Source organism: Nothoprocta perdicaria, unplaced genomic scaffold (assembly GCF_003342845.1).
Source record: "Nothoprocta perdicaria isolate Ctin4 unplaced genomic scaffold, notPer1 scaffold_14, whole genome shotgun sequence".
Taxonomy (NCBI): Eukaryota; Metazoa; Chordata; class Aves; order Tinamiformes; family Tinamidae; genus Nothoprocta; species Nothoprocta perdicaria.
In genome coordinates, this window is record NW_020454538.1 from 3,404,895 (window position 1) to 3,421,847 (window position 16,953).

Here is a 16,953-nt window from a genome sequence, read left to right on the forward strand (position 1 = left end):
TTAAATGTATTACAGCGGAATATATGAAGGGAGTTGCTAGTTCATCTTTCAAAGAGAAGTTTGCTGTCGTCCAAATGAAGAATCGTATTAGGATCATTCCTATGATCATGGATCCTAGGATCCTGGGAAAACTGATGTGTGAAGGAACCTCAGCAGATCTCTACCCCAACCTCCTGGTCAAGAGCTCAGACCAAGTACTCAGGGGTCCGTCAAGTCTGATCTTATGCCAGTTGAGTAGAAGAGCTATTTGGGGCCAATAAGGAAGTATATCAGGAAGAAATAATCCAACCTTTAACATGTCCTTTGGCTTCATTTTCAAATAATATTAAACAAGATGTGAGGATCAGGCTCTGTGGTCTCCAAAAAATGAAATTAAATTACTTTGAAGGGCTTTTGCAATATCCTTAAATGATGTCCTGCATGCTCTAGCAAAATAATCCTCTTACTCCACTCTGAAGCTTTCCAATATATGTTAATATGCTGGTTTTTCCCACATGTAAAAATACTGGATATACAAAATCTGCGGCCAAAGTTCAAACTGCAACAAGTTGAACCCACACTGAGGATCAGAGTCCTGCAGTTCCACAGTGCTGTGTGTACATAAAAAGAAATGAAGTTCTGAGCAGACATGCCCATGGCAAAGAGCTGTGCTCTTCCATTTCTCACAGTTTTATAGTGCATTCAGGTAGCAATCCTCCCCACTACTTCACATAGCAAGTCAATAGATTTACACCTTTTGCATTCCTGGTCTAAGGGAACATTCAGGCCTCCAGTGACACAACTGAAACTAAATCCCAGGAGACAGATTAGAAAGGATCATTACTGCATTCAGAGGATCAATTAGGGAAATTTCAAAAGGATAACTGAAGCTAAGCCATCTTTAGAGTCAAGTATGCTCAAAGGTAGTTTGCCAAAGGCCTGGAAAAACTGTACTTCTCTGATTTTATAGTAATACATAGATGAAAATATGAGAGTGGTAAAGCTGATGCTTTGTCCAAATGACTAAAACTAACTGCAAACACACTAATTGCAATCAAGGAGTTTGTTCAAGGGAATGACATTAAGAGGTATCTACTTCTGTACTTCTGTTAATTTGAAAAACACAACTGTTCTTAAAACTTAAATTGCAATATAGGATGGAGGGCAGACGGAATGGACTGCAAAATAAAAGACATCATCCCAAAGAGTCAGTTTTCTTCTCAAAATCTGAGTTCTTATATGAGATCCAGAGAAGAACTTGGAAGTCAGAACACTTCAGTGGGTTCTAAAAACCCAACAATCCACTGAACACAGTAGGGTAAGGCAAATAGTAAAACATAGGCATTTATCCAATTAGTCATGAAGAACAGAATCAAAAGGTCAAAAAACACATCACAGAATCATAGAGTGGTTAAGGCTGGAAGGGACCCCTAGAGATCATCCAGTCCAACCCCCCGCTCCAGCAGGGACACCCAGAGCATGGGGCACAGGGCGGCATCCAGGTGGGTTTGGAGATCTCCAGAGAAGAGACTCCACAACCTCCCTGTGCCAGGGCTCTGTCACCCTCACAGTGAAGAAGTTCTTCCTTAGATGGAGATGAAACTTCATTGGCCACCACCAAGAACAATTTGCCCCAATATTTGCAAATTTTTATAGTATAGTAGATGTTAGGTGAATGTACAGTATCAAAGAACTTTAGTCTCTCCCCTTCCACTATATGCCAACCTATACAAAGTGCATGACAGCCTGTACAAGGTCTGGGGAATTCTGTCTGCCATTCTTTTGTGAAGGGTTCTGCATGCAAATCTGCTCTATATGGTGACCCTGAATTTCTGCAACTTCATAGTCACCTAAATGTCAATTCACAGGACAAATCAGGTTCTTCATTTTCTTAAATGTACATTTGTTTTTTTTTAGGCTGAAGCTGTATGTTGAAAAAAGGCACTACCTTGTTTGAAAGTGCATATCTTTCTTAAGAAATAAATAATGTGGAAGTGAGCTCCGAGACGTATAAAAAATGTTGACATCTGTCATCAAATAGTGAGCTCAGCCTGTAGCCTTTGAGATATAAAGGTCAATGCGTACAAGTGTCCTGGAAGCAGTACATCTTCTAGAGGAATGAAACAAATGAGAGGATAGAACATTTCATGCTTATTCAAGCCCATTCATACATGCAAAGCTTGAAACTTCCATTCTTAACCGCTTTTGAGTTTAGTAAGATGTTTGTGCTCTTATTTATATAAAAATGTCATAAATAACAAGCAGCAGAAAACTGGTGAAAATTTCTTTGTTGGCAAGGTGGAATCAGTCCCTGCTTGCACAGAGCAGCCCCATGGCACAGCCCCGGGAGCAGGACTCACCTCCCTCAACCCAAGATCAGACCCACAGTTGCCAGAGAGAAGGTTCTGGCTTTGCTGACATGACAACCACTAATCTAAAAACTATCATCAGAATCGATTTTTAGAAGCAATAACTGACTCACTTCATCTGACAGGTTAAGTATGATTAACATGCAACATAAGAAAATGATGTTTAGTAGTTTAATGTTTAAACCACAATGCAAAATTGTTCAATGATAAAAATAAAAGAAAATCTCTGTAACTGTGTACATTTAAAATGTAAACTACATTATTTTGATCATTTGAGGTCTAACACTGTAAGATATGGAACATATCTTAAAAGTTTTGTGCCTGTTTTCATCTTCCAGACAGTTGGTCAACTTTAAGGATAGTTTCTTCTTCTACAGGGATGGATCAGCTTGGCTTTGGCAACTAATAATATTTCATAAACTCATTTGAAGAATAAACTCTACAGAACCCTAAAATCACAATCACAAAGCAAAACATTAAAGTTGAAGGCTGTATCTTAAAATTCACTCAAGCAAGTACTTATCACTATTTCAGTAACAAAAAACAATAAATCCTGCAAAGACTCCTCTAGCTCTGCCTCTACAGCAAGCTAAGACTACAGTGTCCGAACCAAGTGTGAAATTAAGGGAACTGACAATACTCTTGCTATTCTTAGTTGGCACTAGGCAATCAGGTTTTGTTTACTTGACTTGCTTTAAAATCCTAAATATAAATTAAGGCTGAGATTCTTCATTTCTAAAGAAAGCTGTCTTAAGGCTGTGGAAAGGACATTTAACATGTGATCGAATGCAAACCAAGCAGCTGCCTTCAACTCACAAACTGTAAAATAAGCTGAACATAACAGTTAAGCAGGCGCTAATGCCGTTCAAACAGTGTCCTTCTGATGCCAGATCACAAGTATATTTATACAAGCACTTCACAGAATACTTAATATTGGAATCTTAAATACCCATCTAATTCACATTTCTCTTCCGTGTTCCCAAAGGGTTAATGCTGTCTTGCCTCATTTCTTACACATCCTAATTGAGCGGTGAACAAAAGCAGCTCCCCACTGGTTACCTTGGCTAAAGGAAACACAACGAACTGGTAAAAACCAGTTTTATCTCCCTGCTGTTGCCTAGGGTACAGACAAAATGAAGTGAAAAAATGCACATGCCGAGCGCGAGGTGCTTAGGAACGATCCAGCAGCGCCGTTGCCTAGTGATCCACCTCACAGCACCCGCATGCACCCCCAGGACTTCCCGGCCGTAAGAATCACTTTCAAGGGAACCTGTCAAAAGAAAAAAATATATAAATATATGTATTTTTAAGCAAGCGCGTCGCATACAGCTGGATTACAATTTTTGTGCTTCTGTTTGGGTGTTGATGCTGATCTAGATTATGTACCTGAGGAGTAGGAAATGCCCTGCGTGCCTGCTAATGATTATCATTAAAAGGTTGATTAAAGGGCCCTAGCAATTAAGAGTAGCCTTTGATTTTGAAACTGCAAATACAGGTCACTGAGTTGCGCACAACATGCAAAGGTGCAAAGCCAAGCTCATCTTGAAGGACTCTCTCCTTCAATGCTGTGCCTTTTCAAAAGAGCTACCAAAAGCAGAGTCCTTATTATAAAAATAAGTCCTATAATACAACAACTTTGTATGGCATGCAAAAACATACATTTTTTCCTTTAACCATCTACTTGTTTAGTTCTGGAGTATTTTTGTTGCTGTTGTTTTGGTTTTATTTCAGTTTGTTTTGCAGTTACTGGGGCTCTGTCATACAGAAGCTTTTCTGACATGAAAGCTGTCTCATTAGCATGGCTGTTTTGGAAGAGAAGCTACTTCAAAGATAAAGCTGCCTTTTCCTCAAAGAAGAAAAAGAAAACTCCCCCCATTTCGACTGTATTTGTGCCCTACTTTAGTGACATTTTTCTCCATCTTAAAAATAATATTCATATTAACAGAGCACAAATACATATTTAGAGGAAGTAAGCGTGCTGAAGGAAACATGTCACAAAAACCTTTTCATCTTTAAGACCTCTAATCCTAAAAGCTGCATTCTTACTGTATAGGAGGACAAAAAACATGAGCACAAATCCTGATTTTTTTAAAAAAAAAATCACTTTAATCTGTAAGATCGAGCTGTTTTTACTCTAAGTTTGATATCTGCCTTCTGCACCGATCCATTCTTGACACTTCAGATGATAATGAAGTATCTTCATGATGTGTGTAGCCTAAAGTACAATAGGATTAAAAGTATGTCATGATTCCTGCAGTAATTTGCCCATGAAAAGGGAATCAAAACAAAGGCGACAGAACATGTGGCTCCAAATGCCTCTACTGCCAAAAAGAAGCCCTAGTATTTCAAACCCCACATGACTACCTACTGTCCAAGCATGTGTTTCCCTTCACCTGCCAAAAATGCAGCTTGCATTTGACAGACCCTTGCCATTCTCTCATAGAAACCAGCCCCCTGAATCCATTTACTAATGCATCTGCATTCATTTGTCCATGTGTTAGAGCAGACACTTCTTCTGAGATGCTGTGTGACATTCTGTCCGTAGGACATTAAAACCTTCTGCCAGTGCTAAGTTTGAAATATGCAACATTAAAATTATATCTTGTTCTATGGGCACTCTGGTTATTCATACAAACATTTGCATTTATTAGAAAGCTATTGCAAGGTTTGTGTTTTGTTTCAGGGCAATGAGTTCTTCAGGCAAAGTGCAAGTGGTGCAACACTAGTGGTGCAACACAGGTGTCAATGTGATTAAAATGTGTTTATATGTAGTACGCCTTAAAAAACACTGGCTGCATTTTCTCAGGACATGGTAACAAAAGAAGTTATGCAAGCAGAGGTGAGTGGCCTACAGAAATGTGCTTTATAAAGCCTGTGAGTATGCAGTGAAAGAAGAATATAATCCCAGCATCACCAAAAGCTATTTCATGGTCAAGTGTGGTAAGCAGGAGGGAACGCTCTTAACAAGGGTTAAATCCAACCCTTGTTGAGGGGGAACATCAAGAGAAAGCAAGTAACTTAGCTCTCAGTTACTTCTCTTTCTCCTCTCATGGCTTTTGGAGGAAGAAATTTTCAATAGTAATGAAAGCTTTACATTTTTTAAAAAGTCTATTTAAGGCACGTATTTCTGTACCACACCAATAAAAATTTCATGGCAAACAATGAAATATATTTCGAAACTAACATAAGTATTGCCAATTGAAAGGGTAGACCTGGCCATGCTTTCTAAAATGAAGATAGGATTTCTTTCCATTGTTTGCATTTGGAATTTATAAAGCTATTTTTAAAAGCTATTTCCTGCAAATAAGCAAATGAAACTACTAAAGTGAATTCAGAGTGGCTGTCTCTAGGTTCATAATTGGAAAACCATCACGTCCAGAACTGTAAATTCAGAAGTGTCCCTACCTTTAGCGGCACTTCCAGCGCTGGGGTTTGCTGCAGGGATTCCATTGTTCTTTTTACAAGTGCTAGAAGGCCAGGGAAGTAGAAAATACACAACCTGAGCTTCCAGATTCAAATTGTTAAAACAGAAAAAACCCACATACTTTATATTCTGTTATATAATACATTCTACATAAAATAACATTTTTTTCCAGATTTTTTAATTTAAAATTTATCAGTTGTGGAAGAGTTGAATTTCTATTTTGTATAAAGTACTATTTCTAAATTGTATTTTAGAGGAAAATTTGGAGCATTCTTTATATATGCAAGATTTATAAAGATACAGCACTAATGTACATCGATTCTGTGCAGATAGGCAGAATGTATGACTGCTGTATTTCTCAGCTTTTAAGGTTAGTATCCTTGGTTAATTGTTTGGTGCCATATTATATATTTTAATTTTTTTGTGTAACCATAAACCATAAAACTCAATCTAAAACAAAATGCTGAGAAAAAAAAATCTGTCTGAACTATCTATAATACATTATTCTTCAAACTAAGAGATCAGTTTCCAATTTTAAAAAATCTTTCCTATGGGATAGCTGAGCTATCAAGAATCTAAAACAATTAAACTTCAGTATGATTTATGGAACTTCATAGCCCATCACATCATAACACTATGCTCTCCATTACTGTGACAAATGTTTCTAGAATTATTCCAAATCGATCATGCAGGACCAGTTTTGTCATCCTTGGTCATGCCAATTTGTGTATCGCTGCTGCAACACATTTATGGTTCTAATAAAAACCAAAGGGACACTCTATAGATAAGCAGCTTTAGAAAAGGAGGTAACGTTTGGCTAGTGAAATGGGAACACCTGGCAGCCCCAGCACAAAAGGTATTGAGTGAACTCCACTGCAGCTGGTCAGATCTGAAATATCTGTCATCGTGTGCCATGCTGAATTGAGAAATATTGATGCATTATGTGGTGAAAACTGCTAGATTGAAAACCAAAGAATTAGAAGTATTCCTTGGAGTTAACTTTACAAACGTATTAACAGTCCTTTTGCAGCTGAGCTCAGACACAAAGAATTAAGTGACAAGAATGTAAGAAGCTGCACATGATTCGTTCTGGTCACCGCCGAGAGCTTTGTGGTGCTGGCAGTGCCCAGGAGCAACATGTGGTGCTGTGGATGGCTGCTGTGCTGCTGAGGTTGCTAATGCTGATGAGCTAAGCACACTTCTGCTTGAAGCTCTCTGTGCTGGTTCACTCAGACTTGCATGCTAATGAGTATCCAAAGATAATTTTCCATGAAGTTCAAACCAAATTTTGCACTAACTCCAAAGCTCTATGGCTTAATTGTCAAGGCAGAGGTAACTGAGACACATTTATGTATGTACTCACAGCTATACCTATACATTTGCTTCACATTGGACCCAAGGTAGCTTATGGTTCAGTGCAGAAAAAAACATGCTAAGCCTGGGCTGTGAAAGCCTCAGGAAGTGCTGGCCTGAGTAAACCCCATTTAAACCCATCCCACATGAGTGTGGCTGTCAGCAGGGGAGCGTTGCACTGGCCCCTTCCTGGGAAGCTCACTCTGAATTCCAGAACTACCATCGGAGCACTGGGACCGGGTGGCCTTCTGATGGCTAAGTGCATGGTCAGTCCCTTGGTAAACAGGTTCTCTGTTGGATAAGCTGTGTACCAGGCTATGACTTTACTAAGCCTTTGTGAGAGCATATTCTGCACGTATAGAGCAGAATCGCTCAGCACTGCATGTTCCAAAACCGATCAAGAACAGTCTAACACTCACCTGAGTGCAAGTTCTGACCATTTTTTAGAGCTGTTAGGCAAATAAGTAACGATGGAGAAACAGGAGGAAGAGGCTTCTTGACAAAAGGAGTGCTGGGGGACACCAAAGAAGGAGCCTGAGTGAGTGGCCCTGATCACAGGCTGACTGAGGTGCTGAGCAGCAGATAAAAAGTGCTCTAGAGCACGAAGCTCGCTGTACACCCACTGAGCAAGACCATTTCTCCCCTAGTCTCCAGATCCCTGAATGTATTTCTCTTTTTAGTTCCTTCCCTGTAATCATTATCTCCTAAGGGGGATTCATGATGGCAATGACAATTCAACACCTTTCTCCAGTGGCTCACACAGTTTCCACTTTGAAGCCTCTGGCACTTGGCAAATGCTGCTGCGTTCCTAACTGCTTTTAATGCTGAGGAGTGCAGATGAAAGTGGCCACATCAGTGAACCTGCTCCTTCACCTTGACAGCGCCTTAAAGAACCTCTCCCTGCGTTTGTTCCGTTTTCCTCGTTCTGTCGTGGTTCTGCTCCGGCTCTCTTTGGGTCATGCTGACTTCTCTGTCTCTCCCCAGTGCTTAGGGGGTGGTACAGTAAATCCACAACCCGAAGTTGTTTGGCCTGCATTTCAGCTTTTTGATGCCATAATTTAAAAATATCCAGAAGATTTGCCTGCATCTACTTTACAAGAGATTTTTTAATAAAATAATAACTATACAATCATAATAAATACCATGAAAAAGCAGCAAATTACCATTCCTGCTTAGTAGTCTCCTAAGAGAGTAAAGAGCAAAGAAGCATTTAAACTAAGTGGCTGTTTTTGCACAAAAATAAACAGGCAAACTGCCTGAATACTCTTAGGTTGGAAATTAAAAGTTGGAGCTTTAAAAGAGATGAAATTCTGAAATAATCTCCCAAAGAAAGTAGTAAGAGAAAAAAGGTTTCATTTTTCATATGGGGATGACCACATATGCACAAATCCTATGTTATGGTGATATATAATCACAGGGGAGGTCCCCTTTACTGCTCTCTATAGAATGTCTCGCCTTCTGTTCTCTAAAATGTTTATGAAACTTTCCTCTTCCTCAGTGCTCAAAATAAGCAATCCAGCCATGCTTAACTTCATCTTCTTTAGCTCACGTAGCTTAGAGTAACAAAATAGATCTCAGTGTTTAAATACCTCTAAGAAACTATTTTGTAATCATACCACTGTATGTGTCTCTATCACTTTTAATTTTGATTCGTTTATATTGGATTAGAATTAGATTAGATTTAGATTGGAAGTTTATGGAGCAATGATTATTCATGTTCTGTCAAGAATCTAGCATATCCAGGACACAAAAATTATTAATTTACAAAGTATTCCTGTGCAACTGGCCCTATCCTGCAGTAGCATCTCTAAAACGCTGTTCTCCCAACCTTCACAACTGATCTTTAAAAGCCCCTGGCCAGCAATTATGGGATTTGTTGACTATGCTCATCCTGGAATGTTTCATAGGTGCTAAGTGTGTCACGTAGAAAATATTACATATTTTGTCGCTATGCCTCCCCAAAATGATGGCAGCACGTGGGGAGACCAGAGAGAACTGAAAACTTAAAGTATATTGGATTTTCTTGCTACCAGCCAGGGTAAATATGCTAACTTGTGAGTGTTGTGAATAGGAATGGAGAGAAGGCACGCATGCCTGCTGGGGAACAAAAGCGTGTTTGTCCCTATTAAACTGAAGACATTTTTCAAGCTCATTCACCTATGAAATTATGACTCCAGAAACATGTCAAAGCTGGTCAGACATATGATCTACGGAATAGGGATTTGCAAATTGAAGGCTATCTGGAGGCATCATGGTTTATGCACCAGTGTCTTTCAAGTTAGAAAAAGACAGCTCAGAGAACAGAATATGTCACTATCTTGTGATGATCAGTTCATTCTTTTGTTCTTCTGCTACTTGGGTCTCCTTTTGAACGAGTGCACTTTTTATGCAGCTGCTTCAGTACTCAATTAAGTCTGAAATTATAGCAGAATAACAGGAAGTTTCATGGAATTTGTACATAAAGCCAAGAATTTCTATTGTCTGCTTTTAAAGAAAATGTAAGAGCAATAATTTCAATATCCATCAACCCACATAACAACAAAATATTTTTTTCTTTAATAGATGTTTTGGTGTTTCTATAGTTAATAAAATACTTGAAAGACTTTTTAAAATGTATGCGTTACATGTTCTTAATACAAAGTTAAATAGAGAAACCAGCTCCTCTAATTCTGTTAGCAAAGAGTGATTATGTGTGATTATAAAAGAGTTCTAAAAAAAAAAAAGTTTAAAATTGTCCTAATGCACTTGGATGTTGAATGGCCCATATGAAATAGTAACGCACATATTTCCACAAGAATATCTACATTATTTCACAGAGCAAGCATTTAATTATGCTTCTCATTAATGAATGCAACTAAGCAAGCATAGTTCATAAGGAAAAGTCCACAGTAATTATTAGTAGGAAAATTTACCTCTCAAAACCACCAGATATATATGAAGAAATATATAATGTATATAATACATATATATATACACATAAGAAATACAAAATGTAAAAGATGTAAAGAAATGTTAAAAATATATTCTACATTTTTCTGCCCCCAAACTGTACTTCCCCACTTAGCAGTCTCTCATTCGGGCTATCACAAGGGCCAATAGTCATTTTACACAGATCATGGTGGTTCTGCAATTCCTGGGTACTTCTGGAGCCCCTAGGAAGACTCTCAGTTTGGTTTAAGGACCGTCTGTCTAGCTGATTACACAGAGTGCAGAACGTCGGGGTGCGGAGCCCCCTCAGATCCAATATGCCAGTTCCTGGCATTGCCAAGATTGCATCTCCAGTTCTGCTGCCTGCTTGATGGGTTGCTGATGTGAGGAAGCCAGAAAGACAAGCTGGCTAGAAACCAGATTAGCGATGATAAGGCTGACAGCTTTTTGTCAAAACCAAACCGTTTTCTGCCAAATGTTTGGATTTCATCTTTCCAAGAACCCTCCAATAAAAAAATAAGGATTTTTAAAACGCTCTTTTTTTTTTTTTTTTTTTTTTTTTTTTTAATCCTGCTCTCTGTCCTAAACAGAGAACTGACACAAATAATATACTGTGTCTTTTGGGAGAGTTAGGCAATTTAGAAAAGTACGCACTTTTAATCTATATACTTGTATATGTTTGATAATAACTTAATAATAACTTGATATACTGATGTATCTACATCAAAGTTGGGGACTCTCACGTTAAAAAAGAAAAGATTTTTTGCCTTTTGCATTCGGAGTAGACAGTAGACATACTGTAACACTGGGTTTTGGATTCTTTTGAAGAAAATAGTCTTCCCAAACATAGATAATAGCTAATTTATGTTATATATATATTTTTTTCATCAAACTAGTTAAAAACAAACCCACAATTGCTTGTCCACTGGTGATCAATCATACATACAATAGACACAGCACAATAGGTGCACCACAAACTGCATTTATGGATAGTAAAAATCCTTTCTGTGGTCTACAAAGTTCTAAGTAGGAATGCAGAAAGCACCAGCATCCCAGGTGCCCTGTGGCAATTCCCAGGCTCCAATTAGGATAGTTTTAGAAGCAAATAGACACTTTACTGTCATAAAATAATACAAGCAAGGGCCTTCCACTGAGGAAAGGGAAGCTGAGAAGGCTCATGTTTTGCCTTAAGATCTAACTGAAGTAATAATTTTTACCTAGACACTCCCCATTTAGAATTCTTAAAAGTATTTTCAGATTTCATACCCATTCTGCAAGTAAGAAAAGCGATACACGGATAAGTGATATTATTTTCCTAAAGAAGTAGATCAGAAGCGTGAAGAGAGTCAGCCAGCAAATATGTCAGACGCTAGGCTAGTGCTTTACTGAATCACATGAAGTGCATGAGAGGAAACACGTCACTGAACTGCAGTCAATTCGAGCCATCAAGCACTGTTGCTCAGCTCTAAATTCATGTCGTTCCCTTACAAGCTGCGTGATTGCACAGCTGAGACTCCGGGATCATTAATCTGCAGGCTGGAATCTGCATGTCAGCATGTTTTGTAATTTACAGTTTCCCAAATGAACCAAACTTTGTCAGGTTTGTAAAGACAACACTGACAGCTAACACATATCAAGAAATAGGAGCAAGAGTGAGGACTTACGGAATAAAGAAGAGAGAGAAAGAAGTTCGGGTAATGAGATTAACACCTTGTATGGACTTCCAAAGCACTAAAATGAGCCAGGAACACACATCCTCCTGACACTCCTTTTTGAGCTTAAAGCTCACGTAACTCTCTCATCTCATTTGCTACATCAGTTAGCAGTTCCTGAAATAACTGGAAAGCACTAGCAGAGAGTCTTTCTATTCAATTTAATCTGAAAGGAATGTAGGTCAAATGCTCTTAGAGTGCCCCGTGATGCGATCCAAAAGTGTTCACGCCATGGGCTGGGGACATCAGGGAGATCTGCTTGATAACCATACTCCCCATTGGAAGGTAGATGCGAATGCAATTGCACTCTCTCTGTCTACTAAATCAAGCAAAATCCTCATTAATGACACTGAAAGAAGAACTAGCTTCAGTCACTTCTAAGGCACCTAGATCAAGCAGTTCTTTTCCTGGTAGGACAACTCATCTCTACTGAAATGAATAGGGCAATAGATGTCATAGGTTGGTCTGCAGTGTTAAATAAAAGGTATTTTATTACTCTACTGCGAGTTACTCTTTTTTCTTTCTTTTTCCTTTGCAAAGTAGAGACAAAATTAAAGACCAATCTTCGACCAGCTTTCACCTTGAATAATCCATCTTTGGTAGCCATCGTAAAGGAAATGGCCATTTTGGGGGTATCACAGACCCCTCAACCACACAGTGTGCATTGGGAAAAGGGAGCAGAATGGAAGGGGTTTGGGACCTGGGAGCTGCCACATCCTGGGAAGAACTTTTTGGAGGAGCAGTGACTCCCAAGCTCCGAGTCTTACCAAGGTTCAAATTCAGCAGCAGCCACTGCTGCTCCCAGATGTCAGGCAGCTAAGGGGCGTTATCTTGCATCCTTTGAGAGATGACATCTACCAACATCTGATGAGTTTCTACTACATCTAATAGGGAAATAAAAATAACATAAGACACTTTCTTCAAAAGCTTGCCCAGAGGCAAAGCATTCTGCTGATGGCTTCATTCTTTTTGAAGTTTCTTGTACGGTAAACTAGGTGGGCAAATGAGGTTTAATGCCCAGGTCCGTTTCCTACGGGTCATGTTAGCAACTTTGATTAGTGGCAACTTTGATTACTTTTATACAGCAGAAGCTTTGAAGCAGGACTCGTGGGTAGATCTGTTGCACGCTGCAGCTAAATGAGAGCGCGTTACACCGTGCGTTGCAAAGCGGGTGTATCATGAGTGTGGAGAACTCCAGGAGACAGAAAGATTAAGGAAATGGATTATCCTTGCTCGAGCATGAGGATTTAGCTGAAGTTCCCTCAAATGGGTTTGCCACATGTAAGGATACAGGTCTGTGGCATTTGGTGGAAAAGGTAAGTGCACATGTGCAAACACACAGGAATCTGGCTGCATTCACTGATTTCCCTTCCAAAACAGAATAGACCCACAAGACTTTGAACTTTATGGCAAGCGGGGCAATAATACTTCAGAGATTCAAGAAACTGTCTCACGTTCAGTGACAAAATGCATTAATGCTTCCATGTCTCATTTAAAACTATAATTATCACTGAAAATGAGTTTGGAAGTCTTATCAGAGTCCCCAGGGTTTCTGTCATTATCTCAACCAAAAAAAAAATTATGTTTTCCAGTCATCTGCCTTGAACGAGGAGGAACTGAAGAGGGTGTAAGCTGGGAGCTCCTAAGTTGGGAGCTCCTAATCAGTAAAAGACATAGAGGAAATTTGCACAATCTTGTAAACAAGCACATTATATATCATGTGTGTTACTTGCACTTTTTAGTTGCTGTTAAGTATTCATACTATTCAAAGTTACTGTTGTTAATTATTTATATTTATAGCAATTAGTTCAACTTTAAAGAAAATTTAAATGCATTTTGTCTTCAGAAAAACATCTAGTCATGTTTTTATAATGAGATAAATTATTACTATTAGTCATAAAGTAACTAAACGTTTCCTCAGGTATACTGGTAAAGGATATATTTTGCTGATTTACTACAAATTTATACCAGAAAAAAAGATCAAAATTCGATACAATGGCTGCAGAATCTATGGGTTTCTACAGATGTAGGCAAGCGTGGATAATTTTTCTCTTTTGAGCATAATATTGTTAGCTTTTTAGTTAATACAGATTGTGTAAAATAAGATTTCCTATGCTGCATTTCAGATTTTATACAATATACCACACTTTCTAACACTGAAACTCTGGCACTTTTGGACCTTTTTGGACCTTTTGGGCCTTTTGTAACCAGGCATTGCAATCTCTGATAAATTGGATGGTGGCTTTTTAATTTAAACCAGATTTGAACTCCTCTACTCAAAGGTCAAATGTTAATATATTAACCTAATTCATTACATTGCCTCTAATAAACTGAACTTAAATATTTTCCAGGTCTTTGGTTTTGATCAGATGGAGGGTTAACATTCTCATTATGAAGTAATACTCACAGGAGGGATCTGTGCTGAAATGAGACTGATACTGCAAATTGTACTGTTTAAATGAATGTAGTGCAAGGAGGAGAAAATAATTTCTACTTAGATGCTTAGGTTATAATGGAAAATATGTCTTGCATTGGTTTGTTTAACTTATTTGTGACCCTACACTGATTATTTCAGCCGCAGGTATTATTCAGCTTCAAACTAAATCAAAGTTTGTGAATAAACATTCAGTGCCAACAGGAATAGCTCTGCTGCTCACGGGAGAAGAGACCCGATGGCCTTACACATGCCCTCCTTCTTTAGCTAAATTTGTACCAGATGCAGAGACAAGCTCTGGCTTAGGAAATAATGTCTGGAAGCAATCCAGATGAGAGGATAAAAAGGTAGACAGGAATGTTCACTAATCCTTAGCCTTGAAAGACTCATCATAAATTTCTCTTAATATAAAAAGCAGTTAATTAGGCTATACCTACATTTGGCATTTCATACTTCTTTATATAATAGGTCCCGCCCCTCACTATTTAGAAAGTTATTTTCTAAGTCATTCTTAAGCTGAATTACTTCCTTCTGGAACCCTGTGAAACCTTGGCAAAAGTATTATTATTTAGCTTTTTAGGATTCACATATTGAATGACAGAACCCTGATTGGAATATTAAAAACAAATAAGCATCTTGATTAAATCCAGATGAGGCTCATATATAATGTTTTTGTCTCCATCAGAGTCAGTGATAGAAAACCTGAAGAAAAATCTGCATAGCATATATTTTCTTTTATTCATGAGAAGCACTGTTGCTCTTGCTGTTATATTAATTATTTATTCTTTAAGAAATAGTACATGATGAAAGAAAAAAAAAATGTGAGAGTAGAGATTATGCCTACCTGAAAATTCCTGAATTTGAGAATCTTCTACTTCAAACAGCAACTCATCATGAATCTGGGCAATTAACCTGAAAAAAAATGCATTTTATTCCAGAGACTTTAGATAACATATGCATTAAATTTCTAGCAGGATTTTGCATGCATATCATCAACTAAGTATTGTCACCTATACAGTGGATACTTTAACATGAAAATAAATATTCCAAGAAAATGAAGCAGGTTAGTGGAGCTAAAAGAATTGTCACTCTGGGAACATACTGGCCATGCTCTTGAACCCACCCTGTGCTTCCTTATAAACATCATTCAGATTTGATGATGGAATGGGTTATTGCCTAAAACCTTTGTAATGCAGGCAAAAAACCAGCCCTGTTGCAAGAAGTTAAATGGACAGATGATGTTTCCTTGATGTAGCTTGTTTTTCTCATTGAGACTGCAATAAATGTGCTTGCAAAGGGGCAGTTTTACTAATAAAGGCAAGGTGAGTGATATGAGGATGTGGTTCACTGGTTTCTGCTAACCTCTATGGTAGGCTTGGCTAGTGACATGCCTCCTTTCCAGGAAAGACATTTTCTCTTAAGTGCAAATTATGCTGACAAAAGAGTAGGCTAAGGAATGAAAATGTGCATATGCAGCCTGATCTGCTGCCTCTGCTATCTGGACAGTTGTCTCCATCAGAAGAACAGAATATACAGCTGAGAGCAGCAACATCCTAAAACCTAGGCAAGTTAACCTACCAGAGCACTGCAGTCAGAGCTGTTTTGCAACAAAGCTATACTGCTTTATTGTTTTCCTCTTTGCCTGCATTACTTCTTTATCTATAGGTCTCTTGCGTATGCAGCGTTTCTTAATTGTTCAGCGCTTCCAGGAATAGCACCCTAAATTACTAGCTTGCATGCAAAGGTATCTTTACAATGGAAATGGTAAATGTATTTGATTGAATCATGTCCAAAGCAGAATTGATATAACATATGTAAAATTGGTTCTCACTTAGGTAAGAGGAATATCAGGCTGTATTCCTACGAGGGACATTATATTACCTCTTTAATTATTGTCTTTGGGGATTCAAGTCATAAAACAGTACCACCTATTTCTGAATTGCTCTCCAATTCATATATAACATTCAAATTAAATATCCACTGTAGGTTTTTCTTATTACCCAGCAGTAATTCAAGTAAATCGTTCCTTAGAAATGGCTGAAGCATCAATATAGTTACTCCTTACAACTTCCACAGCTTTGGGGAAAACTTCCTAAGTTAGTTTCAGACTGCTTTAAATTACAATGTGACATTGACTAACAGCGTGGTAAGATCTAATAATAGATCTTAAATTATTAGTCACTTACACCACAGTGAGGAGCAGAGTGAAACAGATTAACATATTTCAAATAGGAAATTGGGACACAGGATACAAGAAGGAATAGATGAAAGGACCAGGATCATCTGTAGCAGAGAATACAGTTACATGAGGAGTTACAATTTCCAATGTAAGTAAATTAAAGCAAGAGATTCTACATAATCATTCAAACAGCATGTAAAAAGATATAAATCATAAAGAACCATGAATAGTAAAACCTCTGAATACACCATGAATCAATGGAACAAGTGAAAATAATTTACTTGGTTTAAACCAGTGCAATGAAAGTGTGAAATACTGGTTATTATTTGTATTTGTGTTACTGAGTAATGTGTCATGCCTCCAGTCAGGATCAGAGCCCCAGTATTTAGCAAGGAACAGTCCTTTCTTAGAAGAATTTATATATATACATATTTTTATCATCAATTTATCAGGATTAAGGAACAGAGGAAAAAGAATTGGATTTTCAAAGATGCCCAAAACTGCATTCACTGGTCACCTCCTCTAACACTGAAAGTAATACTGACTTCAGGAGCACCAGGTTTAGACCAGAGATA

General features: G+C 38.1%; 1 protein-coding gene across 1 annotated transcript in view; it reads right to left on the minus strand.

The window, feature by feature from the left end:
• Positions 1–3,558: 3,558 nt before the first annotated feature.
• The window catches only part of POLN (DNA polymerase nu), a 79,905-nt gene continuing 66,510 nt past the window's right edge, over positions 3,559–16,953 (minus strand). The window contains exons 23-25 of the mRNA XM_026034060.1: positions 15,044–15,111; positions 5,754–5,815; positions 3,559–3,618 (exon numbers count right to left, since the gene is read on the minus strand). Of these exons, the coding sequence (XP_025889845.1) occupies positions 3,559–3,618; positions 5,754–5,815; positions 15,044–15,111 (190 nt within the window). The remainder of the gene's footprint in view (positions 3,619–5,753; positions 5,816–15,043; positions 15,112–16,953) is intronic.